We start from the raw sequence: 27390 nt of genomic DNA, 5'->3' as shown, positions 1-27390 counted from the left end.
CTTGCTCCATGGCTTGGACAAGTCTCTTACCCTCTCTCTTAGTCTATTTTCCCCCCTCAGTAAGAAGCTCCCATGTTTTGAGCACCTGCCCGCTTCATATCACATTGTCTTGTGAGGCTGATATTACCATCCCCGCTTTACAGCTGAAGAAACTGAGGTACAGAAAGCTGAGGTTCCTTGTGAGGAAGCAGTGGAGTCAGGGACCGGACTGCTGTGTCCTCCTTCCCATGGCCCCCAGTGCTCTGCTTGCTGGTCTCCAGCCTCAGCTTCTTTCTGGCCCTTCCCTCGCTGCTGCCCCTTCCCCCTCCCCAAAAGCCATAGAGACTGAGCTGCTGCTCCAAGGTCACTCAGCTTGGCCTGGGAGGAGCTCAGACTTGAACCCAGGCCCCTTGGCTCCTGGCCTCCCTCACTCTCTGGCCAGCGGGCTGGGCCTGTTCCGCGGGTGAGTCATGCCCCTGGACTTTGGCCTCCTTGTCAGGCTCTGTGGCCTGAATTTGGAGAGGGGGCCTTCATAAGGACTAGGGGCTCCGTGCAGGTCTGAAGCTGTCATCACACTCCCTCCTCAGTCCCGGGCCCTAAGGACATGGTAATAGCAGCCTCTAATCCACCTCCCCACCACCCATCTCTGAGAAGTCTTAACAGGAACAGCTAGCTCCTCAGGCCTCAGCAATAGCTGTCCCTCCACCACTCATGCTGCCCCCTTCCAGGATCACTACATTCAATTAGAAATGGGGCAGGGGTGGCAGCTTGGGGAGGTGGCATTTCCAGGTCGTCCGTGTGGCCAGGCAGCTTCCTTCCCAGCACTCATCTACCGCAGCGCCAGGCAGACAGGTTACCCAGGAGGGAGGCCACAGCGCCTCCCCTCCTGGTGTCCAGGGACCAAGGTCACGCCCAGAGCCCTGTGCGCCTCCACCTCCTCCTGGGGCCAGTGGTGTTTATCACTGGGGCAACATGCGGCTGTGCCCGGCTCTGGCAGTGCTGGGGTGACATTCATGCCCTGTGAGCTGTGACGCCTCTGCAGGCAGAGGACAGCACCACCCAGGCTGGCGACAGTGATGGGGGAGCAGTGGGGGGTGGGTTGTCACCTGTTCTGAAGCAGTAAGGGGGTGATATGTTGTGTGCCCCTCCAGCAGTCTGAAGGGAGGACTCATGGGGAAAGGGTGAGGTTGTGGGCAGGGGTCCTCTATACCTTCCTCACACCTGGGAGGTAAGGCTTGTGTGTGTGTGTGTGTGTGTGTGTGTGTGTGTGTGTGTGTGTGAGAGAGAGAGAGAGAGAGAGAAAGAGAGAGAAGTTCTCTGCATTTCACATCCCATCGTGGGTGTAGGACTGCCTGGCTGCATGTTAGTTACACCATTGTGAGGGTGACAACCTGTGTCCCTATCTCCTGTTGTCTGGGGGTATCAGATGTGCCCATCTCACACTTTGGGCGAAGTGACAGGTTATGTACTTCGCTCATCCTGTTAGGCGGGTAGTTACCAACCCATACGCCTGTCTCTGACTGTTGGGTATGTGTGAGATGTCACCATGTGCCCATCTCATGCTGTTGTGGGGAGTGACATGTGTGATTATCTCATGCTGTTGGGAGGTTGTCAGTAACTTGGGAGCTTGTCTCTCACCCTAAAGAGACAACATGTTGCCCAGTGGTATGGGGCCCACAGTTGGCGGGGCCTTCCCGTGTAGACCACAGGACCCCAAAGGGCTGGCCAGGGGAAGCATTCAGAGCCGTGTCTGAGTCCCACATGACCTGCCTTCTGACCCATGTGCCAACCCTTGGGACTATTTCCCAGAAGGAAGGACCCAGTGTTTTTCAGACGATGTGGCAAGCGGCCTCTGGGGCTGGGACAGAGGTGACTGGGGAGGTGGGGCACCAGGCAGGGTTGGCATGGGGGTCTGTGTCCCTGCAGGCATGGGGGGACTGCCTGCCTCTTCTGCCCCTGAAACTGTTAAACTAATTAAGGCTGTGGAGCCGCAGGATTAATCGGGGCAGCTCAGCGCGGGCCGGGAGCTCAGGTAGTCGATTAGTGCGCCGCGGAGGATATTGGATTTCTGAACCGCAAGTCAGCACTATTCGGCCTGTTATCTCGCCGAGGCTCGAGGGTCAGGAGGCGGGAGGCTCCGGGCGTGCTGGCCGCCCCCACCCAGCCAGCTCTCAGCGTCCACTCCCCCTGCCCACACGCCACCGGGGCCATCTCCGTGCCCTCACCCAGTCCCTCTCCGGGTGTGCCCTGCATCTCGCCCCCCTGTCACCCTCCCAGTCCCTTGACCAGTGCTGATCTCCCTTCTCTGTCCCTCCTGGTCTCACTCACACTCTGTGCCTGGGGACACCCACTCCCGGGCCTCTGACCTGCGTCTCCACCTTCCCGTCCACTGTGGCTCTCCCCCACCCTCTGAGCCCCTCCCCATCACCAGTCTCTGCCTCTCTGGCTTTTGTGTTCTTGTGTGCCTGTCACGCAGTTTCTGTCTGTCACTGCCTGTCTGTCTCTCATGTCTCTCTGTCTCAGTTTCTCTCCCTCTGTGTGTCTGTGTATCATTCTCTGTCCCTCTCTGTCTTTTCCTTTCCCTCAGGGGTTCAGTCTCCCTCTCTTTCTCTCTCCCACTCCTTCTCCCTCTCTCTCTCTCTTCCTCTCTCTCTCTCTCTCTCTTGTGTGGTCTCGGCTGGTGTCTGCAACCAGAACAAATCTCCCCCAGCCAACACCCCCTGAACAAGGAGGCCAGAGCAGCTAATGGGAAACATGTGATTCTGCCTTGCGCCTGGAGCACCGTGAAGGGAGCCTTAGTCCCAGCTCAGCCCCCCGCCCCCCCTCCTGCATTCCCCCCACCACACTGCCCCCCTCCCAGCATCTCCCCAGCCTGTGCGGGCACAGTTGCAAGATCCCCAGTTATTCCCATTTCAGGGGGTGTGGGGGGAGCTGGCATTTATCAGTTGGGGAGTATCAGGTTGTGGAGGGGCTGGGAGCAGCTTTGCTCCTTAGGTCCCTCTAGCCTGCAGGGCCAGGCAGACCCCATGCAGACTTCTTACCACCACCCCCCCCCCCACAACCACCACCACCATATGTAGAAGAACAGGGCCAAGATGAGCTGAGCTGTGGGGGCCTGGATGGGGGACAGCCAGTCCACCCCCACTGGAGGGCTCTGGGGCCACCCAGATTTCCATCTTTTCCGCCCTCCTGGGCCTCTGGAGAGCTGCAGAGGTGGGGGCTCCCAGAGGGCTTGGGAGCTGCCGGGCTGCATTTCTGTGCCCACCCAACCACGGGGAAAGGGGGGATGGACCAGAGGAGGGAGGCTCTGGCAGGTTGGAATTCTCCTTCTCTGCCTGTGGATAAATTGTCCCTAATCCAGGCTTGGGGAGTTGTCTGGCTCCTACAGAGAGAGAGAGAGAGAGAGAGAGAAGGCAGGAGATAGGAGGGAGGAGGGAAGCAGGCACACAAACACAGTGACACAGACACACACTGTTTCACAAAGGGTCTCACATGCAATGCACATGCACACAGACACGCACCGAGGAGTTACACAAAGGTACTGCACAAACACTGAGACACTATTGTGCTGACAGGCACACCATGGCACACAGACCTTCACACACATGTTGACACTGACACATAGCTATTTTGGCACACACATACAGTGATATGGCACAAGGACCCACTGACACACACACAGGCACCCAATGACGAGGTTACACAACACACATGAGTGGACACACGCACCAGCGCATACTGACCCACAGTAAAACAGACCCACGGGGACACCGTGACCAGACACACTGTCACACCATGACCCTGAAAGCCCAGAAAAAGGCAGAGGTAGGAGGGAGGTAACACTGATCCACAGTGACACCAGTGCCCGCAGTCACAGGCCTCGAGATTGGAAACCTGCAGGGACAGCAGAAGATCAGCCAAGCGCACCCCCCCCCCCACACACACACACACATCCAGAGAGCTCTGAGACACCCCCCACCCCCCACACACACATCCAGAGAGCTCTGAGACAGGCAGAAGCCAGTTCAGCTCCTGACACAGCGCGATGCAGAGAGCCAGGCAGAGCATGTGCACACACACAGGCACACTCAAACCCAACCACAGCTGGGGTCAGGGTGCTCGCACAAAGACAGACACACATTTCTATGTCCTCATAGGCGTGCAAACAGGCTCAGCTGGACACACAAACAAAGCTGAATAGAGCCGGATCAACACAGCCACACGTATAACTGAAGATACTGAACCCAGGTACATATCAGCCAGCGCGCGCACACACACACACACACACACACACACACACACACACACACGGCTGACCACACAGACTATAACTGAGCAAACCTAGGATCCTCTGCATGTACACTCTTAAACACATATGTATACACACAGACATTTAGAAACACACAGAGGCCAAAAAGACCCAGGAGCCCACATACAGGTGTATTTACCCAGACAGCTGAACATTCACAAACGTTCATTTACACAGGCGCGATCTCTACCACATATACAAATTCCCAGGCAACCAGAACCTGTAAGCAGTCCATGAGGCCTGGTTCCCAGACCCCCTCTGGGCTCCAGTACAGACCTCGGGGAGGCAGACAAATGGGCAGGAAGCAGGAGGGTGATGAGAAGGGCCATGGTTATTAAAGAAAACAAGAGACCTAACCAAGTTGCTGATGGAGAAGAGTACACGCCAGCTGCATATACACCCCGCGTGGAAATCTGCATTCACCATCGCTTTGAACAGCAATTCTCACACCTGCATTATAAGTAAGCTGTTAGCAATGTACAGTTTCCCCAAAGCATTCCTCCCCATTCATAAGATCTCCCCATTTTGTAGATGAGAAAACCAAGAGCCAGAGAGGGTAATTGACCTGTCCGTGATCATATGGTGAGGGTTGAGCCAAGTACTGTGACTCCCGAAGGTCAGGTTCTTTCCACCGTAGCATGTGTGTTCATGTTCATGCATGTGGGTACCTACATATCCAATGATACTGTTTCCCAGTAGGAACCTGGGGTTTCAAGAGACAGGCTTGCTGTTCCCCAGTGAAATGAGATTGTACCTGATTTCACTTTTTGCAAGAGTGGACCCCATCCAGGACAGCCTCCTGGTCCCTCTAGCTGGCTCATCCTGTGACTGTGCTCATGCCTGGGGTGTTGTGTTTGCTTCCACAGATGGGAGCTTGCCTACCTGTCTACCCATTGGCCTGGACCCCAGAGCCTGCCCAGCTAAGTGCGTGCAGAGGGCCCCGGTTTCGGGGCAACTCTCAGGCTGCCGCAGGGACTACCCTGGAATCACTGGTGAAGACAGGCCTTTCCTGCTGAGTCGGACCTTGTCTGCATAGCCTGCTCAGGTAACAGTGTACAGGGAAGCCAGGTCTTTGCCTGGGCCACCACCAGGAAGTGGGGATCGGGGGGACTTACTTCCCAGTTTTAGCAGGAATTCCACCCCCCAACCCCCAGCTTAGGCCAAAAAGAGGCCCTGGATAGAATCAAAATATATTAATTAACCCAACTTACTCAAAACTCCCCCATTATCCAGAAAGGGCAACTGAGGCCCGTGGACATACAGCAAGTCCCCACGAGTCCTGCCTCCTAGTCCGGGGACTCTTCCCGACACTTTGTTGACGTGAGAGAACTGGGAAGAGAAAGGGGTTGTGACAATGACCAGAACGCAGGGCAGAGATGGAAACCAGAGTGCCTGATGTATGCAGCTGAACTCCCCCCACCCCCCAACCCTACTGGAGTTTGTGGAAGCAGAGAGCTGGGAGGCCAAGGTGAGGTGCTGGGAGGACCGGGGTCGTTCAAGTATGCTAGGTTACCCTCATAAGATGAGGCGGGGTGGGGGTACTGCCTGACTCCCTGCTTCTGGCCCAGTTTAGCCCACCCAGGCTCTAGAGCCACAGAGGCCAGGTGGGGCTGCCCTGCCGAGGCAACTCCCTGAACTGACACATGAAGCCTCCGGGGTTCCAGGAAGCTCCCTAGAGCCCAGCCTGCCTGGGGACTCCACCCAACTTCCAAAAGAGCATTCCTGGGGCCTGAGGTCTGGGGGTGGGGCCTCCTGGGATGGTAAGGGTGGGAGGTGTGGCTATGGGAGGATGCAGGGCTGTGTGTACCCAACTGTAAATGCACAGGGCGTCTTGTGTGCCAGCACTCAGGCTGTGTGCAAACAGGTGTGTGTAGGGCTCTGTCCTTAGGTACACAGGGTTCTGTATACAGGAGTTAAATAAGTGGACTGGGCTAAGGGACGTTCGAGGGCTCGGTATGTACTACATTGGAGAGGTGAGTGTGCAGGATCCAGAGTGTATACTGGGTAGCTGCGGGGATGCTGCAGTGTTGTGTGGACCACACTGGATGGTGTCTGTGTGCCGGGTGCTGGAGGGGTGTCTAGACAAGAATCTGACACACTGGGGTGATAATGTGGGCACACTGGGATGGTGTGGAACGTGCACACAGGATCTCTCCCGCATGTCCCTGGGGAAGCTTGTGTTCAGGGTTCTGGGTGGACACTTGAGGGTGGTGTGTGCATGTGGCTCCATTTGTGCTTTGGAGGTGGGCTGGGCAGGCCTTCAGCTGAGCCGGGCTCAGCAGTGCCCAGCCTTGTGGCCAAATCGCTGAAGTCACTTCCTTTCCAGCAGCAACTTTCCAGGAGGAGGAGTTCTTCAGACCTGGGCGGGGAGGGGGGGGGGTGGAACAAGGAGCTCTCAGGGGAAGGAGGTGGGCGGGGGTGAGAGGCTGTGGGGAGGGCCTGGTGGGGCTGGAGGAGGGGTGTCCTCCGGGAGACAGAAGGAAAGACTAGGACAGGAGTCTGGAAGGGCCAAGGGCAGGAGGGGATGGGGGTGGAGCAGGGCGGGAAGCACAGTCCCTGGGTGACCTCGGAGGGAGGAAGGGAGGGCCGCCCGGCAGGGTGACCCTCAGGTTCAGCCAGAGCTGGCGGTGGTGCCCGCAACACCTGGCACCCAGGGCAGGGGGCTGGCAGGGGGCGGAGTCTAGGGAAGACCTGCTTGCCAGGTGCCCTGCTCTGGGCAGGAAGGGGGTGGGCGAGGGCTGCACAAAGGAGCTCTGTGTGGCTGGGGGTAGGGTGGGGTGGGGTGTGCTATACCGTGGGGGGGCCCTGATGACTCCAGGAGGCCAGGCAGGACTTGCTTCCCCTTGGGGGCATCAGTGGCTCTAAGGGGACACCTAGTGGCAAGGGAGGGTAGTGCATTTGGATGACTGAGGTGGGAGGGGGTAGAGTAGAAGGCAAAAATGAGAACTGGTGATGAGGATTGGGACTGTTGGAATAGGCTGCAGGGGAGGGGGCTCACTCTCTGGACAGTGTAGAAGTTTGTATCAGAGGAGCTCAACAAACCTAAATTCAGACCCCAGCCCTTCCATGTCCTGGCTGTTTATCCTCAAGGGCATTACTTAACCTCTCTGTGCCTTTATTTAAATGCCAAATAAGTGATGGCTGCCATTATTATTTTCATCATTATTCTTCTTAGTAGGATTTTGGGCTGGAGTCTGGTAGGAAGAGAATCTTTAGGCACCGTTGGGTAGGTGAGAGGGGGCTAAAGGAGATTGAGAGGGGGGCTGCATATCCTGGGGGATAAAGGCCCCAAGGGAGGTGATGGGGAAGGGCCCACAGCAGTAGTAATAGCCCCTTTGATACAGTGTTTTCCCTCTGAGGACATCCCTGGGCCTTCAATCCAGGCTGGGAGGGAAATGGTGTTGGGGGGGTGGGGGAGGAGTGTGCCGGCTGGAGAGAGGGTCATGAGGCCGGAAGTGAGAGCTGGGGCTGGCAGCCTGGCTCCCCTGGGGAGGCTGTGGGTGGGGGAGGGGGAGGCGGGCTGGGGAAGGGGTGGGGTGGTCACAGCCGCAGCGGGGGAGGGTGGGGCTGGGGACTCAAGGATGTGGGCTGGCGCTTCCCGGCACTGTGCACAGCAGGTTGGGGCCCCCAGCCCCCCTCCCAGCCTGTTGGTGTCCCCACGGGCAGGCTCAGACACACTGACCCAGAAGCAGACTGTCAGACAGAAGGACCCTTTTGACTTTGTGCACAGACATGGGATAGGTGGTGCCCTTGGGAGGGGTCCAAGAAAATGGCTGCCTGGGTGTGGTGAGGAGGGGAGCCAGCTGCTTCCCTCAGATCCTGGAGGCTGCAAGAGAGAGCAGTGGACAGAGTCAGGAGGTCTGGCAGGAGGACATGCCCAAAGGTCCTCACGGGTGGGTGGAACAGAAGCAACCACTGGAGAGGAGGTTTTCTCTTTTGCCAAGATCACACCCTTGGGCCCCAAGTGGGAGGTCTCCAGAGCAGGGAGGTTTGGTGAGCCCCACCCTCAGGAAGGGAGACATCTCAAAGACTCTCAGGGAGCCATGGGTCAACCATACTGTTGGAAATAGGACTTGGAGATTCCACAGTCTGAGCCCCTTCCCTCCTTTGTGAGGTTCTTACCCACAATCCTGCCTTCAAGACCAACAGTTGAGAGAGCCTGGCCTGGGAGGGGCCAGTCCACAGTCTACCACCAGTCATGGGAGAGAGTAGGACCCTGAGTGATGGAGTAGGCAGGGCAGGGAGGCGCAGCTGTGGCCTGGGAATTGCAAAGAGAAAAGGGACGGTGGACAGAGGGATGTTTTCTGTCTGGCTGGATAGGCGACAGAAGGGCTCTCTCCGTGCTCTTTTGTGGCCTTGGGCAAAGTCCCTTTCCCTCTTTGGATCTCAGTTTCCTCATCTGTAAAATGGGAAGAGCACAAGGTGGCACTAGAACAGGGTACCCATGGGGGAGCTGATTAAAAATACAGATTCCCAGATGTCCCTTCAGACCCGTGAGTCAGACTCCCCTGGACCAGGGCCTGGGTATCTGGAATGTTACACAGCTCCCCAGGCCCAGGGTTTGGAAGCCAAATGGCTTGGCGATTTTAAGGTTCCTCCCAGCCTTAAATTAGACCACAGCTCTAGAAGAAGGAGTGGCTGAAGGAAAGTTGCGGGAGCTTGGAGGGGAAGGAGACTTCGGACTTAGGGCAGAATTAGGAATCCTGCCACTTAAGCAGCTATGTGACATCAGGCAAGTTCTGCAACCACCACTCTGAGCCTGTTTCCTCTGTAACACAGGGATCGTAAACCATGGCTCCTGGGTTGCTGGGAAGATTCCATGGGTCATATGTGTGGAAGTGCTTTGTAGATTGCAAATCGCTGCCCACCGCAGGGGAGTGAAAGAATGTTCCTTTCCACACCATCCTGTCCCTGAGTTGGCTCTGCAGTGTTCCCGTGGGATGATAGCACTGGGCAGCAGCTGGTAGGAGTCTACATGTGTCTGTGGGGGGTCGACCCACGGGATCAGGTCAGAGCCAAACACTAAGGAGTGATCGGGGTCCAACTTTTAAGACCCTTCCCGTGGTCAGGGCCCTGAGTCTTCAGGCTCCCTTGGGAGTCAGACATGCCTGGATTTAAATCCCAGCTCTGCCCTGACCAGCTCAGGGAGTCAGTCAGTAAATATTTACGTAGCATCCAAAGCCCAGGCCCTGAGGTCAGGGGATACCGTGGTAAACAAGACGGATACAGTCCCTGCCCGTGAAGGGCCTACGCTCTGGGGGGAGACAACACCAAAAAGCCAGTCATACAAGTAATTGTTTGCAGTTGTGATAAATACTATGAAGGGGATGTGGAGACAACTCTGAGAGTAGGTAGCAGGGGCCAGACTGTGGCCAGAGGTGCTTGGGGCCGGTGGAGGGTCAGAGAGGGTCTGTCTGATAAAGGTGAGAGAGGGGTCAGACAATGGCCCTTTCCACATTCTTGTCTCTCACCCTCACTCCGCACCCTTCCTGGGTTCCACTTGTGGTCTGGAGAGGGGCGAGAGAGAACTACATGGAAAAAGGCTGGGCTCATTGCTCTGTGTACCTCGTTCATTCATTCATAAGAAATAGTAAATATTTTTTGAAGCATGCCTGTGGGCCACGTGCTGATCCGGGTGTTGGATTGGAAGTGCCTTCGTGGTTCTCACCACCTTCCAGTAGATGGTTTCCTCACCTGTAAAAGAGGGGATGATAATCACACTGATCTCAGGTTTGCAGGGGGCTTAGATGAGATCACCCACAAAAAGTGCTTATTAGCCCATCGTCTGGCAACAGAGAAAGTATCCCCAGAGTGTGAGCTTTTATTGTTGTTGACTCCCTGGTATGATTGTTAAACCTCTGACCTGAGGCACTCTTCGCTTTTTCTTTGCAGCTCTTATCCCAGTAATAATTAAATCAGTTATGATTATGTGATCACTGTTTGTCTACCCGGTCTTTGTGCAAAGTAGGCACTCCATAAATAATGAGTATATGAATGAATGATGTGACTTCATCTCTGAGCCTCCATTTCTTCATCTGCAAAATGGGGTTATTAATAGCCCCTACCTCACAGGATTTGTATGAAGAATTAAATGAAACGATGCCTGGACAGCTTCCAGCCCAGCGCCTGGCGCGCAGTAGGTGCTCACTAAACCTGAGCTGCGGTGGTCCTTTCCAGGCGCTGTCCACGCCCCGAGGCCTGGGCTCAGGCCGAAGCTGCTCCCCAGCACCCCCAGCTGACAGCCAGCAACCGGCAGAGCCCCCGGGCACGGGGGCCCTCTCTCTCCCAGGTCAGCCGGGTGTGTGCACTGGAGGGAGCACCGAGGGAGCCGGGGGTGGTGTGCGGAGCAGACCGGGCCAGCGGGCAGCGGTTGGGCTGTGGCCACCAGACCATTCAGATCCTCTGTTGCCTGTCTTGTTGTCCACAGAGATCTCCAGTGTGACAGCCCAGGCGGCAGAGCCGAGGGTGAGTGGCCAGGCTTCTCCTGGAGTCCTGAGGATGGGGGCAAGAGGGAAGAGGTCATGCCCTTGATAGGATTTCCTGGCCCTCTGTGTAAGTTTGATCTGGAGTGGCCGCCCCAGTCTGCCGATGGGCTTCCCTCTCAAAGGCAGGCATCCTCTTCTCCCTGAGCCCATAACCAACGTCTGAAAGTGGGTGAGCTGTTACTTGGTAGGACTGGGACCCCTGAGGGGTTCATGGTGCGTGGGGTAGTTTGGGAAGGGCTGGGAGTCAACGGGACGTTGGGCTTGAAGGGACTCATGGGAGAGGTGCAGGGGTTCACTGAGGACGTGGGAAGCTGAGAAGGTCTTGGGCATTGAGTGAGGGCTCTCTTGCCTGTCCTGCCCGGCAGGTCTTGGTCCCGGCTTCTCGCACCCTCATGTCAGCCCCGGCCCCGCCCGGCGGCCCGCGGAGGACAAGGTCAGGATGCGTGTGAAGCCCCAGGGCCTGGTGGTGACTTCCAGTGCCGTGTGCAGCTCTCCTGACTACCTCCGGGAGCCCAAGTACTACCCCGGCGGCCCCCCTACCCCACGGCCCTTGCTTCCTACCCGGCCCCCTGCCAGCCCACCCGACAAGGCCTTCGCCCACACCTTCTCCGAGAACCCACGCCCACCCCCACGCCGGGACCCCAGCACCCGGCGCCCACCAGTCCTTGCCAAGGGGGACGACCCGCTGCCCCCAAGGGCGGCCCGTCCCGTCTCACAGGCCCGCTGCCCCACACCCGCGGGAGACGGCAACAGCTCCCGACGTCGCTGGGACAACGGGCGGGTGAACCTGCGTCCAGTGGTGCAGCTGATTGACATCATGAAGGACCTGACGCGACTCTCCCAAGACCTGCAGCATAGCGGTGTGCACCTGGACTGCGGTGGCCTCCGACTCAGCCGCCCACCTGCCCCGCCCCCTGGTGACCTTCAGTACAGCTTCTTCTCCTCACCCAGCCTGGCCAACAGCATCCGCAGCCCTGAGGAGCGGGCCACCCCCCATGCTAAGTCCGAGAGGCCCAGCCACCCACTCTATGAGCCTGAGCCCGAGCCTAGGGACAGCCCCCAGCCTGGTCAAGGCCATAGTCCCGGAGCCACGGCCGCGGCCACCGGTCTGCCCCCAGAGCCTGAGCCAGACGGCCCTGATTACTCAGAACTTGCTGACGCCGACATCCTTAGCGAGCTGGCCTCCCTAACTTGCCCCGAGGCCCAGCTGCTGGAGGCCCAGGCCCTCGAGCCACCATCTCCTGAGCCAGAGCCTCAGCTCCTGGACCCCCAGCCCCGCTTCCTGGACCCACAGGCTCTAGAGCCGCTCGGGGAAGCTTTGGAGCTGCCACCCCTGCAACCTCTTGCTGATCCTCTGGGGCTGCCAGGCCTGGCTCTCCAGGCCCTGGATACCCTGCCCGACTCCCTGGAGTCGCAGCTGCTTGACCCTCAGGCACTTGACCCCCTGCCCAAGTTGCTTGATGTCCCTGGCCGCCGTCTGGAGCCTCAGCAGCCCCTGGGGCCCTGCCCACTGGCTGAGCCCTTGCGCCTGGACTTGTGCTCACCCCACGGCCCCCATGGGCCTGAGGGTCACCCCAAGTACGCCTTGCGGCGCACTGATAGGCCAAAGATCCTGTGTCGCCGGCGGAAAGCTGGACGGGGACGCAAGGCAGACGCTGGACCAGAGGGCCGCCTGCTGCCCCTGCCTATGCCCACAGGGCTGGCAGCTGCCCTGGCCGAGCCCCCGCCGCCGCCACCTCCACCACCTCCTGCCCTGCCGGGCCCAGGCCCAGTCCCAGAGCTGGAGCCAGAATCTTCCCAGACTCCAGTAGCCCCTACCCGCAAAGGCAAGTGCCGGGGTGTGCGGCGCATGGTGGTGAAGATGGCCAAAATCCCTGTATCGCTGGGGCGGCGGAACAAGACCACATACAAGGTGTCATCCTTGAGCAGCAGCCTCAGTGTGGAGGGCAAGGAGCTGGGCCTACGCGTGTCAGCCGAGCCCACCCCGCTGCTGAAGATGAAGAACAATGGACGGAACGTGGTGGTGGTTTTCCCGCCCGGGGAGATGCCCATTATTCTTAAGCGTAAACGCGGCCGCCCTCCTAAGAACCTGCTTCTGGGTCCCGGCAAGCCCAAGGAGCCAGCGGTGGTAGCGGCTGAAGCGGCCACCGTGGCAGCGGCCACCATGGCCATGCCAGAGGTGAAGAAACGGCGGCGGCGGAAGCAGAAGCTGGCATCTCCCCAGCCATCCTACGCAGCAGACGCCAATGACAGTAAGGCCGAGTACTCTGACGTCCTCGCCAAGCTGGCCTTCCTGAACCGCCAGAGCCAGTGCGCTGGGCGGTGCTCACCCCCCCGCTGCTGGACACCCAGCGAGCCCGAGTCGGTACACCAGGCACCCGACACCCAGAGCATCTCCCACTTCCTGCACCGTGTGCAGGGCTTCCGACGGCGTGGTGGTAAAGCAGGCGGTTTTGGTGGCCGGGGTGGGGGCCATGCAGCCAAGGCAGCCCGATGCTCCTTCAGTGACTTCTTCGAGGGCATTGGCAAGAAAAAGAAAGTGGTGGCAGTGACAGCTGCTGGCGTTGGGGGTCCCAGCCTCACCGAATTGGGGCACCCACGCAAACGGGGCCGGGGGGAGGTGGACGCCATGACTGGGAAGCCCAAGCGCAAGAGACGGTCCCGGAAGAACGGGACTCTGTTCCCAGAACAGGTGCCTAGTGGCCCAGGCTTTGGGGAGGCAGGCGCCGAGTGGGCCGGGGACAAGGGTGGCGGCTGGGCCCCTCACCATGGGCACCCAGGCGGGCAAGCCGGCCGAAACTGTGGGTTCCAGGGGACCGAGGCCCAGGCCTTTGCCTCCACTGGACTAGAGAGTGGGGCTTCAGGCCGCGGCAGCTACTACAGCACAGGTGCACCTGCGGGTCAGACCGAGCTCAGCCAGGAGCGCCAAAACCTCTTCACCGGCTATTTTCGCTCACTGCTCGATTCGGATGACTCCTCCGACCTCTTAGACTTTGCCCTCTCAGCCTCTCGCCCCGAGTCCCGGAAGGCATCAGGCACCTACGCAGGGCCCCCCACCAGCACCCTGCCCTCCCAGCGGGGCCTGGCCACCTTCCCCAGCCGGGGAGCCAAGGCCAGCCCAGTGGCTGTGGGCACCAGCGGGGCTGGTGCGGACCCCTCCTTCCAGCCTGTCTTACCCTCTCGCCAGACCTTCCCACCAGGCCGGGCAGCGAGCTATGGGATAACTCCGGCCACTTCAGACTGCCGGGCAGCCGAGACCTTCCCAAAACTGGCTCCCCCACCTTCAGCTGTGGCCCGCTCACCTACCACCCACCCACCCACCAACACCTACCCACCCCAATATGGCGGCTACGGGGCTGGACAAAGTGTTTTTGCCCCGGCTAAGCCCTTTACGGGCCAGGACTGTGCTAACAGCAAGGACTGCAGCTTCGCCTACGGCAGCGGCAACAGCCTGCCTGCCTCTCCCAGCAGCGCCCACAGCGCCGGCTACGCCCCACCGCCTACTGGTGGCCCCTGCCTGCCACCCAGCAAGGCCTCCTTCTTCAACAGCTCTGAGGGGGCCCCCTTCTCTGGCTCAGCCCCCACACCCCTGCGCTGTGACAGCCGGGCCAGCACCGTCTCACCCGGCGGCTACATGGTACCCAAGGGCACCACCGCCTCTGCCACCTCTGCTGCCTCTGCCGCCTCCTCCTCCTCCTCCTCCTTCCAGCCCTCGCCTGAAAACTGTCGGCAGTTTGCGGGGGCTTCTCAGTGGCCTTTCCGGCAGGGCTATGGAGGCCTGGACTGGGCCTCGGAGGCCTTCAGTCAGCTCTACAATCCCGGTTTCGACTGCCACGTCAGCGAGCCCAACGTGATCCTGGACATCTCCAACTACACGCCGCAGAAGGTGAAGCAGCAGACGGCCGTGTCCGAGACCTTCTCCGAATCATCCTCCGACAGCACCCAGTTCAATCAACCGGTCGGCGGCGGTTTTCGGCGTGCCAACAGCGAGGCCTCGAGCAGCGAGGGCCAGTCGAGCCTGTCCAGCCTGGAGAAACTAATGATGGACTGGAATGAGGCGTCCTCTGCCCCCGGCTACAACTGGAACCAGAGCGTCCTCTTCCAGAGCAGCTCCAAGCCGGGCCGTGGACGGCGGAAGAAGGTGGACCTGTTCGAGGCCTCACATCTGGGCTTTCCATCGTCCGCCTCGGCCACTGCCTCAGGCTACCCGTCCAAACGGAGCACCGGGCCCCGGCAACCACGAGGTGGACGGGGTGGTGGGGCCTGCTCAGCCAAGAAGGAGCGAGGCGGTGCAGCAGCCAAAGCCAAGTTCATCCCCAAGCCGCAGCCAGTCAACCCCCTGTTCCAGGACAGCCCGGACCTTGGCCTGGACTACTACAGTGGAGACAGCAGCATGTCGCCACTGCCGTCCCAGTCAAGGGCCTTTGGTGTGGGTGAGCGAGACCCTTGTGACTTCATGGGACCCTACTCCATGAACCCGTCCACCCCTTCTGACGGCACCTTCGGCCAAGGCTTCCACTGCGACTCGCCCAGCCTGGGTGCTCCTGAGTTAGACGGCAAGCATTTCCCGCCTCTGGCCCACCCACCCACGGTGTTTGATGCTGGCCTGCAGAAGGCGTACTCACCCACCTGCTCACCCACACTGGGCTTCAAGGAAGAGCTGCGGCCGCCACCCACGAAGCTGGCTGCCTGCGAGCCCCTCAAGCATGGGCTCCAGGGGGCCAGCCTGGGCCACGCAGCTGCAGCCCAGGCCCATCTTAGCTGTCGGGACCTGCCACTGGGCCAGCCCCACTATGACTCCCCCAGCTGCAAGGGCACAGCTTACTGGTACCCGCCAGGCTCAGCTGCCCGCAGCCCGCCCTATGAAGGGAAGGTGGGTACGGGGCTGCTGGCTGACTTCCTGGGCAGGACGGAGGCCGCGTGCCTCAGTGCCCCACACCTGGCTAGCCCGCCGGCCACGCCCAAGGCCGACAAGGAGCCACTGGAGATGGCCCGGCCGCCTGGCCCACCCCGTGGCCCCGCTGCTGCCGCTGCTGGCTATGGCTGCCCACTCCTTAGTGACTTGACCCTGTCCCCTGTGCCGAGGGACTCGCTGCTGCCCCTGCAGGATACCGCCTACAGGTATCCAGGCTTTATGCCACAGGCGCATCCCGGCCTGGGTGGGGGCCCCAAGAGCGGCTTCCTGGGGCCCATGGCGGAACCTCACCCTGAGGACACATTCACCGTCACCTCCCTGTAGTGCCAACTGAAGTGCCGACTGGACCTCGAGGTTTTGTTCCTGGGTGAGTCTGGGGATGCGGGTGGAGTGGGCGGAGGCCTGGGGGGTGGGAAGGATGAGGACGTTAGAGCTTGGACAAGGGGAAGAGGTGCAGTGATGAGCAGGAAGGATTTAAGGACAAGCTCAGGGACCCGATAATAGGAAGTTGGGATTCAGGAAGGAGTCTGGGATTAGGTGTTGGGGACGGTCTTCAGGAAGGGATGGGGTGCTTGGGTGGGGAACCCAGCATGAGGCTTGGACGTTGAGTTACTGAAATGGTTGGAGAACCCTGGACTGGATGTGGCCATCTGGTTTGGTTCATCAAATGTTTATCTTCCTTGTCCAGGCCAGCTCCTAGGTGGGCACTGCCTGAGTCCCAGGAAATACCTACCACTTGACCTCTTGCAAGGGAGGGCATGTGCAGGGCCCTGTGGGAGATGAGCGAAAGGTGAAGCAGGGTGATAATTAACTGCCAGGGCCCATCCAGGGTACAGCCCCTGCCAGCCTCCCACACTTCTCTAGGAGCTTCATTTAGTCCGAGATGCAGTCTGGCAGGGGTCAGGCCGAGGGTGTGGTCACTATGTCCTGGTCACACTCTGCGAGGGCTTTTTACAGAATGGCCTGAAGTGTCTTTCCTGGTCCCTCGGGGTGCACCCAGAGATTATTTGTCAATATCTTCAACCTGAGGTGGGCTCAGAGTGGTCAGAGGCAGGCGGGCTAGGGATCCAGGAGTGGAGAAAGGTTGCTGGGATCCTGCTGTGCCTGACAACCCGTACCCAGTGGGTCTATCCCCAGGCAGGATATTTCCTGCCTAGAAGAGACCAGTCCCTTTCCGGAAGCCGAATGCTTTTCCAAGAGTTCTGCTAAATTTCGCTAGATGTTTAGGCACCGTGTCCTCATTAGGTGGAGTCAAAAATTTTAGTATTCTTAAGATTTTGTTTAAGAAAAGGAAAATAAACGAGGGGGAAATGCCTCCAAAATGGTAAAAAGAGACAGGGTTGGAAGAGTCATTTTCTTGAAGCACAACCAGCTCCAGAAAGACAGCCACAGCTGGTCCATCAGATCTTCACTGTTTGGACAACAGACCCGTCACCAAAGTGGCTCAGATGTGGTAGGTGGTGGGGAAGGGGACTGGGGCCCTGTCTCAGCCCTTCACCCTCCACCTCTGCTGCCACTGCAGCCTCCTGGGAGTGTCTCTTCCTGGAGGAGGAATAGCAGGGCTCCTGGAAAGTCCCATCTCTGCTCTGGGGAGGCCATTCGAGGCCAGGGTGACTCAGGGTCCTGAAGTTGTGTCAGTGGAAACTTATTATCCCCTTTCTGCCTGACCCCACGTCCCTTGGTGCCCAGAGGTGGCAAAGGGCAGCACGCGGGAGTCAGGCGGCCTGGAGAAGGACCGTTCCCCAATTGGCCATCAACTTGCTATATGCCCTTGACCACACTTTTACTCCCTCCAGCTCTGGGCCTCTGTTTCCCCATCTGTTCAAGAAATTTGACTTTGATCATCTTTTAGGTGTTCCAACTCTGCATGGCATAGACAGTGGACCAACCTTTTTTTTTTTTTTTTTTTTTGGCAGCATAGTTTCCTCCTAATGAAGCCAGGCCAAGATTAAAATGGCCTTCCATTCCCCATGCGTCTCACTGCAAGCAGCAGTGCTGCAGATCTGAAGCAGGCCAGGGAGAAGCTGCTTAGGGTTTAAAATGTCAAACTCTTGATCCTTCTCACTGGAGGGGAGATGTCTCATGGATAATCCAGAAATGTGAAATAATCCAAAAACCGTTCCTCCTGGGCTCTGGGTGGGAAAATAAATGAATGTGGGGGCTGGGTGTTTGAGCAGGTCACAGCTCAGTGAGATACATAATGGAGCCATCCAGTGAGGCCTGAACACAGGAGGAACTGGGATGCCATCCAGCCCCACATTCTGGCCACACTCCCTACTCAGGGCTGGGAGTTGACAGCACTGTCCTCAGACTGATGCATTCAGTTGCTCCAGAGACATCTGTCCAGCACCCACTGTGACCCAGGCATTGGGAGGGCACCACAGTGAACACCACAGAGGAGGTCCTGGTCCTCAGGGGGCTTCCAGTTTAGAAAGAAGGACATTTGATAATCATTTGGTAACGATTGCTGTACAAAGGACTGCAAAAGAGGAAAAGGTAGGAGGCCGTGGGAGCCTGCAGCAGGCTGACCAGATCCTGAAGCTGATGCCTGAAGGGGCATCAGGTAGACAGGGAGTGGGAAGAACATTCTGGGCAGAGGGAACAGCGATGGGTAAAGCCCTGGGGTAGGAAGGAGCTCAGATTTGAAAAACTGATAGGAGGACAGTAACACTGACTGAGCAGGAAGGGCAGGCAGGGCATTGGAAGGACTATATTTGAACTATATTTTTTGAACTATATTCCAAGACCAGTGGGAACCATTGAGGAGTTCTCCGCTAGAAGGCTCCCCCCACCTCAGCCCCACGCCCCCCACCGAGCAAGTATCAGAAGTAGTGGTTCAGCTCAGCCTCACATCTTGAGCCCCTCGATGCCCGTCGCAGTACCAGGCATAGGGGAAGCAAAGCAGACACGGCTCCTGTCCTCAGAGCTCAGTATCCGCCCCAGGAAGCTAAAACCAGTACCTGGTGGAAAGTGGCAGGTGCCCAGACGTAGGGAGAAACAAAGCTTATGTACCAGGAAGGTGGGTGTTAGGGTCAGAAGTCATCTTTCAGAACTTCTGGTAAAAAAAAGGGACACATATCTGTGCTGGGGACTTCATGCAATGCTGCCTCGCTGACCCTTCACAGCAGGCCAGGAAATGGTTGCACCCTCCCCCTGGCACCCCATCAGAGAATCGAGGAAGCAGGTGCAGCTCTGAACCTTGCCAGGGTATCCACAGTTAGTGAATGGTGTAGTCAGGATTTGAACTCAGTATTGCTTCCCCAGAACCTGGGTACCCTGCCACGCCACTCCCCCTCCAGCCCATGCCACTGACTCACCATCCACCAAATGACAGATTGGACACTCCCTACAAATGTTTCTGGGTCTGACATTTTAAATGGATTTTGAGGTTCTATGGAAGCATTTGAACTTGACCTTGAAAAATAGGCAGGATTTGGACAGCCAGAGACTTGGGGGGGGTGGGGGGAGGGCATTCCAGGCAGAGGGAACTGTGGGCAAGGGGAGGTCACACCCCACTGTGAGTTAGAAGAGGAAAGCTCAGGGGAGCCAGAGTTGGAAATGTGGGACCCCCTTGGTCAGAGAACTGAGCTGGTGGGACAGAGAGGGAAGGGGTAGGGGGTGGGGAGCGCTTGGGCCCCATCTCCAGTCCCTTAGATGGAAAGCAGAGCCAGGGAGACTGACTCCACACTGGGCCCTCATGACTGAAGATCAGCCCTACCTAGACCCTGGGGATGGGGATGGGATCAGGAAGGGCCCTCCAAGGTGCTCAGGAATGTTAAGTCCCCCTGTCCTCCCTATTCCCTCTCAGGCCTGGACCTGAGGCCAAGAGAAATGTCACAGGTCTTCCAAGGTTACACCAGCCTGGGGCCTGACCAGAGCAGGAAGCAGTTTCCAACCAAGGCCACTAAGCCAGCCAGGGTCAGGAGGCATGCCCGGACCTGGGCCAGGCCCTGGCTGCTCTGTGCTTTGTCTCTCTGTGTCTTGAAACCTCAAGAGGTCGCTTGATCTTGCCTCTGGCTCTGAGCAAGAAGCCCTCACGTCTGGGGTCAGCCATCTCTCCCCGGCCTCTTGCGGGCTCTTTTTCACACTGTCCTCCCTCCCATCCTATTTCTTGCCTCTCGCACAGCCATTTTCAGGCCAGGCCTTCTCATTCTGAGCCCTCATTTCCTGGAACTATAATCTCTCTGTGAACATGCCCTCTCATGCTCCTCCTCCCCCATTTCCCCACATCCCTGTGGACCCGGAAGAACCTGAGGGGGTGAGGCCCTGAAACGGGAGGATCGTGGCAAGGAGCATGCGTGTAGGTGCAGACCAGCCTCCGTGCAGGGCCTGGTTCCATCCCTTACCAGTTATGTGACCTGGTGGGTCACATCACCTTGCTGCATATCTTGTAGAATTAATGAGATTACCCCTGAAGCCCTTAGCCCGGTCCCTGGCACACAATAGGCACGTAGCCAGTGGTTGGTAAGTGAGTGGATAAATGCCTCCCACCAGCTGAATTCTGTCACCCAGTCTATGTGACACACACACACACCTCTGACCCTTTCCTCCTTGCTCCGGACTTTGTAGCTAGGCTTCCTTCACCTGCTGTCCCTGCTGTCTCCTAGGAAGGATTTTGTATCTAGTGTGGGTTTGGGGCCTTTGGTGGGAGGCTGTGAAACAAACACCACCTAGTTTTTGGCCGATTCGTCCCTGGAGAGGGGAGTGGTGCAGAGACAAGGTAAGTCACAGGCTCCACCCCAAGGCCTCTGAAGCCTGATGGGCAACGGGACCCAGACTTCTAAATGACCCGGGTCAGCTAGACACGCTTCCCATGCGGTTCTTCGCACCAGTCCCCTCTGTCAGTGCAGATCATCTGAAAAAGATAGCCTTGTGACTTTGTAATACATCGTGGTTTTTTTTTCTCCCAGCAGATTTTCCATCTTTGTCATCATGACTTTTGCTGCCATAGTGCCCTCTATGCTAGAGGGCAAGGGGACGTAGGTTAATTCTGTGTTCAACACACACAAGCCAGCCACACCTGCCCTGGGCCAGGTATTGCATCTGGTGCTGAGGATACCACTGAACGAGACAAGCAATGTCCTGCCCTCATGGAGTTTACAGCCTATAAACAGGTGTTCATTGAAAGCCTCCATGTGGGCATCACTCTCCAGGGCAAGGACTGAAATAGTCCCACCGGATATACCAGGGGCCGCCCTCCTGAACCATGAGCAGGGCGAGCAGCAAGAGCTTCCCGGAGGCAGAAAATGGGTCTTGAACAAATTTGAGGCTCCAGAAGCTGTAGCCTTGGGTCAGTGCAACCAGTGCCTGCCACATCTCTGCCCTAAGTCCTGCCCCCAGCCCGAGTGCATTCTCCCCTTTGTGGCCACCAAAGTGCTTGTTCAGCATTTCTGGATGCATGGTGTCTGGAGCCCCCTCCCCCCCAAATATTTACTGGATGAATTAATTCAAGTACATTTGCTCCTGTGACTCCGTTGCTTAACATCTTTTGATTGCATCCTCTCTCCAGTCTTACAAAATAAAGGCCCAGCTACCTAGCCTGGTATTCCAGGTAGTCAGGTCTTTTTCATCTCTGACCCCCTCACACACTCTCCCTTTCCAGCCCTAGAATGTGGAATTAGGAGGGAGCTTTCCGGGGCAGCCTTTCCCCAGGGTACCCTGTGCCTTTCCTCTGGCTGTCCCTGGCCTGGGCTGCCCTTTCCTGCCTACCATCCATCTCCCACCTGTCAGTTCCTATCTTTCATTCAGACATCACCTCCTCCAAGAAGTGTTCCAGGATCCTTCCCAGGCGCACTTAATCTCCAGCCTTTTATGCATCCATGACAGCCCTTCCTGGGAATGTCCTCCTTATCACGTCCTCATCGGCTCCTTTAGACTGGCTGCTCGTCTCTGTGCATGTTCCCTGCCTTCCCTGATGTCTCATCGTGCCTGGGACATTGTTTTTTGCCTTGAGTCAAAGAGGAGCATGTACAAAGCAAAACAAAACAAAAAACAAAGAGGAGCATGTAGACCATAGAGAATTGAGAGAGGGAAAGGTGAGCACTGGGAGTCGGTAGGAGACCATCTCTCTCCCCCTTGCTGTCCTCACATAGGTTCCTAAGATGGGGCAGGGGAGGGGTGTATGAATAAACCAGTCTGAACTCTGCGGGCTAACTAGGTTTTTGGAGTTCTGCAAGTACAACCCCACCCAGTTTACAGACAGGGAGGGGGACTCGCCCAAAGACACAACAGCCACCCTAGCAGGAAGCATGAAATGACAGAGCCAGGAGGGGCCCTTGGGGATCACTCGGTCACGTGCCCAACATATACGCATCACTAGTGCCCGCCTGCGGAGTCACCTCTGATCAGGAAGGCAGAGAGTACGGGTGTTGGGTATAGAGCCTCCTGGGACTGGTAAGCAGTGTGCAGCAGCAAGGTGGGAGATACACACAAGCTTGGTGGGTGACCATGGATACGAACCCTATTTGGTCGCCATAGCCTCCCCCTCTATGCCCAGCAGTAGAGGAAGTGGGGAAAGATCCCTAAGGAGAGAATGGCTGGCAGAGCCAGAATTTAAGGAGTGCCTATGGTCACTAGTGGACACAGATTTTGAAAAAAATGTTCTGGAGTGGGGAGGAGAGCCACACCCACACCCTATAGCCAGTCCATCCCGCCAGACTGTCTCCCATCTGTCAAGTGTGGTCTGAGCCCCAGGGAAGCAGTATCCTCTCTACATTTGAGGGACTCACAGGCCTGACTTTGCCTGAAGATGTCAGAGGGGTTGCCTTTGGGCAACTGTGGTTTGCCTCTAACCCCTTTTCTTTGGGGCCTGAAGATCTCTTCCATTACCTATTCAACCCCCAATTTTACATAGAAACTGAAGCCCAGAGAGGGAAAGGGCTTGCCCTGGGTCACACAGCAAATCAGTCTCCCAAACTTCCATGCATTCTGTGTGCCTTCTGCTCCACTGCCTTGTTTGGTGTTGAGACCCCCTCTTGGAGGGCAGAGACCAGAAAGCGGGGGGGGGGGGGGGGGGGGTTAGACCAGGGCTCACAGCCTGGCAGTTAGTGGGTGTGAATACATGTCTGCTGGTTGCTTAAACGAAAACACAAAACATGTGCTCCTTTGCGGGGAAGAGCAGCCTGGACAGCCTGATATCTGCATGATCTGCAGCACTGTGAATCCCTGCTCTGCTATCCCTCCATGCTCCCAGTGCCAGCCCCTACTGACCGGCAGAGACCATTTCATGCCTTGGCACCTCAGACTCCAGTAAAACTGCTGGAGCGCGAGGACTCAGTGGAACGTGGTTCTGCAGTTGTTCAGTATGGAGGCACTAAAAGGTTAAGTCTCATGAACAATGGCTGGTGTCCTGGGGCGCCAGGTGCATGCTGGCACTGGGGATGTAGAGGCACCACACACAGGTCTCTGCCCTGGAGGAGCGTGGAAGGGAATGACAAGTGCACCAGTAGCTATGGTAACAGGGTGGTCTAAGGAGGCGTCCTGGAGATGTGCAAGACCTGAGCTGGACCTTGACATGCTGATTGGACTTACACTGGTCGTCGTTCTGTCATTGGGTCGGCACATATTCTTGACGCCGGCATGTGCTGGGCGCTGCGCTCAGCAGTGAGTTGAAGAGCCATAGTCCCTCCTGCCAAAGCTGGGTTGGGTGCCCCCTCTGTGCTCCCTGAACCCACCCCCACCAACGGCTGCCTTTAGCACAGCCCCCATCTCCCGACATTTGTAAATTGCCTACTTTGGGGGTCGGCTTTGTTTCAGTCTCTGCTCTGTGAGCCCCGCAAGGGCAGGGGCCAGATCCGTCTCCTCTGCTTTGTCCCCAGTGCCCAGCACAGGGCCGCCTGGCATGGCAGCATTAGTTTTGTTTTGTAGAATTCAGGGTTCTACACGGCTACAGCATCCTCCCTTCTCCTTGCTCAGGAACCTCTGGTTTTGATTCTCTCCCCATCCCCCAGATTCTGGCCCAGTCCCGAAAGCTGGGGAGGGCAGAGGGAGGAGGAAGGTGAGACAGCAAGGGCTGAGCCGAGGGGTGAGAAAGCCTCCCTGCTGCCTGGCCGCCGGCACCACGGGAATGGTTCTGGCAGGAGCTGCCTGCTGGGCTGAGATCACCATGGAGACCTGGCTTGGAGAGGGTCACTGGCAGTGGCTAAGGGCCGGAGGGGGCGGGGGTGACAGGGATTTGTGCAGAGGCTCCCAGCCTGCCCCGGGGCCCTTAGGGGGAGCAGAGAAGACTGGGGTTTGGTATGGTCCACTTGCTGAGTGGTTTGGAGCAGCTGGTCCTGAATCTCCCCCTCACTTGTCACCCCAGCACACTATACCCATCTCCCCAACGGCGGTTCCTCAGCTTGCCAGCTGTTCCTCAACTGCAGCAAGGCTGCCCTACAGATAGGTACCCCCAGGCCCCAGCTGAACCCACCCGTTCCCCCAGATACAGTAGTCCTGTGCCCTCGTGGATGCCCTTATCCCTTATCCCTACAGCTGTTCCTGTTTGTCACCCTAACTGGAGAACTGACATCCATTCCCAGCAGCACCCCCTGCCCCAAGAGCTGCTCTCCCACCGTTCACCCTGGTTCTAACACAGCTGCCCCCTGACAGGCGCACCCCGTCCCCCTGCGGCTGATCCACCATCCTCCCTCACTGCAGGGGACCTGCCGGCTTCACGGGCTGCAGCTCCTGCCCTTCCCCTCCCGCCTCTGCTTGCTGCCTGCCTGGGTGATACACCGGGATGGGGGCTGCCCCAGCCTTGTGAGAGCCCACCTGGTTCCCCTGGCCCTGGGGGGGAGTCCTGGCAAGTCCAGCCTCAGGACAAAAGTCTTCCCCAGGGCCGACTGCCCAGCAGACAGCAGCCGAGGCTGAGCAGAATTTAAATGTGGCCCTGTTGCGAAGGGAAGCCAAGAAAGGACAAGGGAGGAAAGGCTTTCTGTGGCCGCCTGTTTCCTGCAGGGGTGGGGGAGGGAGGACGGCCCGCTGAGGGGTCTTAGAAGGCAGTTTTAGAACCCCCCACCCCTTATTTCTGCTAGGATGGGTCACTCACCAAGTGTGGGATGGGAATTTCAGGGCTCTGCGAGGAGGCCCCCAGAACTCAGAAAGTGCCAGGCTAACAATTGCCGGTCTTGAGAATAACCCAGCCCATCCCTGTCCCTCTGGGCGTCTTTCCACTTAGCCCCAGCAAAACCTTGGGTTCTGAATGGGGAAGTCTGGAGAAGGGGTACTTCAGACCTCCAATGTCTAGTGATCGTAGAGACTGGGAACTTGGGAGTTTCTGAGCCTCAGGAGGGCGAGGGGTACAGCCAAACACTGATGGTATTGTGCTGGGCAATTTCTTTATTCCTTTATTCAGACAGACTTCCTCCTCACCTCGAGCCTCTGTAAGGAACAGAATAGCATTGGGGGGGGGGGGGGCTGAGAAAGGGTTGGAATTAGAAGAAACGAAAGTGCACGTGTGTGCAGTTCGCACCTGTGCTGTGCTCAAGCCCCGTCTTCCCCACCGTGTCCTTCCTCAGAACAGAATTCCTAAACTCATTGTTGGACGAGGAAACTGAGGCTTGGGGCACCTAGCTGGCCCAGGTCCCAGGAAAATAATAACGACTTGTAATTAGGACCCTTTATTATGTTTTATGTACCAGGGTTAATCTACCTTAAACCACTGAGTCCTCCCAGCAAACATATGGGCTGGTTTCATTATCCCCTTTTTTACAGATGAGCAAACTGAGGCTCCTAGAGATTCACCGACTTGCTCAACGTTATAGAGCTATCCGGTAGTAGTGCTAGCATTTGAACTTGGTTGTGTCTGACTCAGGAGCCCAAGTTCTTAACCAACTGCACTGCCTGGAGCCCTGACTCCTCTCCTTTACCTCTCAGTGGTGCGGGCCTTAGATACGAACCTATTTTACAGATGGGGAAACTGAGTTCAGAGAAGGCCAGAAGCAGTCCATTGTCGCGGGGGCGGCGGGGGGAGGGGGGGTTACTCTTTGGAGTTTTCTGGGAGAAGGAACGATGTCATTAGCTTCTCCCAGGATGCTGGTAGGAAGTGGGTGGGGGGGGTCCCACTCTTAACATCCCTGTTCTCAGAATTCCATGTCTGTGCCTACAGCTGACTTCTGCCTCTTTTGTGTTTCTTTGCAGCTTTCAGAAAACCAACGCCAAGACCCCTCCCAGCGTCCACATTGTCCTCCGGCAGGAGCGCCTGCCTCTCTGCCTCCCGCCCCACCCCCCCCCCCCGTACCCCCTTGCACTCCCACATCCCCCCACCTCTCCCTGCCCATCTCCTCCACGCAGAAGCCGAAGGTGAGCCCTTTCTGCACAAAACCAGCAATTGTAAATACTTTTTAAAAATGTACAAAACTTAAAAACAAAACACAGTTTTAGAAAAAGACAAAAAAAAAAAAGAGAGAGAGAGAGAGCGAGCGAGCGTGTGCAAGAGGTTGCGAGCGGGGCCCCGAGGTGTCCAGAGCCCCTGCAAGTATGCACTGAGAAATTTATCTACAGGTCGTTTGACAAAAATGAACAATATCCTATTTATTGTATATACTGTTTTATTATAAATCGTGGATTGTATATTGCATTCTGTAAACCTGCTGTGGTCCCGTGGTGTGCAAATTCGCATGGTAGGGGGGAGGGAGAAGAACCTCTTGCGGGAGCTTTTTTTTTTTTCTTTCTTTCTTATTTTTCACTCTTTTGGGTTTTCTCTTCTGTTGTTGTTGTTGTTTTCTGTTTTGGCAGGACACACCCAAAGATCCAAGTTTGTATTAAAAAGAAATGAAAAAAAGCAAAAAAAAAAAAAAAAAAAGCCACCTTGTGTCTTGTGAAAGGGGGTGAGTGAGGGTGGATGGAATTGGAAGAGGCATGGCCGCGTTTTGTCAGGCACTGGTTCCCCAAAGTTGAAATACCTTCATGTGTCCCCTCCCTCTGAGTTCTCCCTTCTGCCTGGGATCAGAGTCAGCTTTGCATCTGGGAACCGCCCCCAGACCCCACTCCCGGATTACCGCCCAGGCCCTGGGTCTCCCTTGCCCCTGGGGTTCCCCAGCCAGCTCCATAGGGCTTCGTGGTCCCTGGTCCAGGCATTATGTCCCAGACCCAGGCATTCTGCCTGGTCTTGGTCCTGGGTCTCCCCTGATCCTGAGACCTGTATTCTGTCCCATGCATCAGGACCCCAAAGTACAGGGATGCTTGCCTCTAGGATCCCGTGTTCTCCCCCCAAGTCCTAGGTTTCCTCTCCCTGATGGATCCCCGTTATGAATCAGGTCTTGGGTCTCTCTGCTTCTGGACCCTTTCATTCCATCCTAGATCCCAGGTCTCCTGACTCTAGTCCCTTCATTTGTACTATGTCACCCCAGCCTTTGGGCCCTACAGTTCTACCCTGGTTCAGGGACACCTGTCTTTGAGATACACATTCCATCCTAAACCCAAGAACCCTTGTGGGACACACCCCTTCCCCACAAAGACTGGAGTACGCTTGCTTGCGTATCTCCCATTCACCCCAGGTCTTGGGTCTCCTTGGTCTCCGGGCCCCCCATTTTGCCCCAACACACCTGCATTTGCACACCTGTGCAAATTCCAAAGTTTGACTAAGCCAGTAACCCTGATACTTTTTTTTTTTTTAAGTTTATTTATTTTGAGAGATACAGAGATAATGTGAGCAGGGGAGAGGCAGAGAGGGAGGGAGAGAGAGAGAGAGAGCGCGAGAATCCCAAGCAGGCTCCATGCTG

General features: G+C 57.2%; 1 protein-coding gene across 9 annotated transcripts in view; it reads left to right on the top strand.

Annotated features, from left to right (window-relative positions):
* Positions 1–26255, top strand: part of AHDC1 (AT-hook DNA binding motif containing 1) — a 64240-nt gene extending 37985 nt beyond the window's left edge. For 5 of the 9 annotated variants that reach the window (XM_086716161.1, XM_086716159.1, XM_086716160.1 and 2 more), the window contains 5 exons: positions 5155–5333; positions 10466–10577; positions 10716–10753; positions 11139–16055; positions 25808–26255. In XM_086716161.1, coding sequence (XP_086572287.1) covers positions 11213–16012 — 4800 coding nt within the window. In that variant the 5' untranslated portion in view covers positions 5155–5333; positions 10466–10577; positions 10716–10753; positions 11139–11212 and the 3' untranslated portion in view covers positions 16013–16055; positions 25808–26255. Of the gene's footprint in view, positions 1–2858; positions 4750–5154; positions 5334–5521; positions 5757–10465; positions 10578–10715; positions 10754–11138; positions 16056–25807 lie in introns of those variants that run through there. The other 4 variants (XM_086716165.1, XM_086716166.1, XM_086716162.1 and 1 more) reach the window with 3 other exon arrangements.
* Positions 26256–27390: the final 1135 nt, after the last annotated feature.

Source organism: Puma concolor, chromosome C1, assembly GCF_028749965.1.
Source record: "Puma concolor isolate L17-30 chromosome C1, mPumCon1.1.hap2, whole genome shotgun sequence".
In the NCBI taxonomy this organism is placed as follows: domain Eukaryota; kingdom Metazoa; phylum Chordata; class Mammalia; order Carnivora; family Felidae; genus Puma; species Puma concolor.
This window is presented reverse-complemented; position numbering and strand designations above follow the sequence as displayed.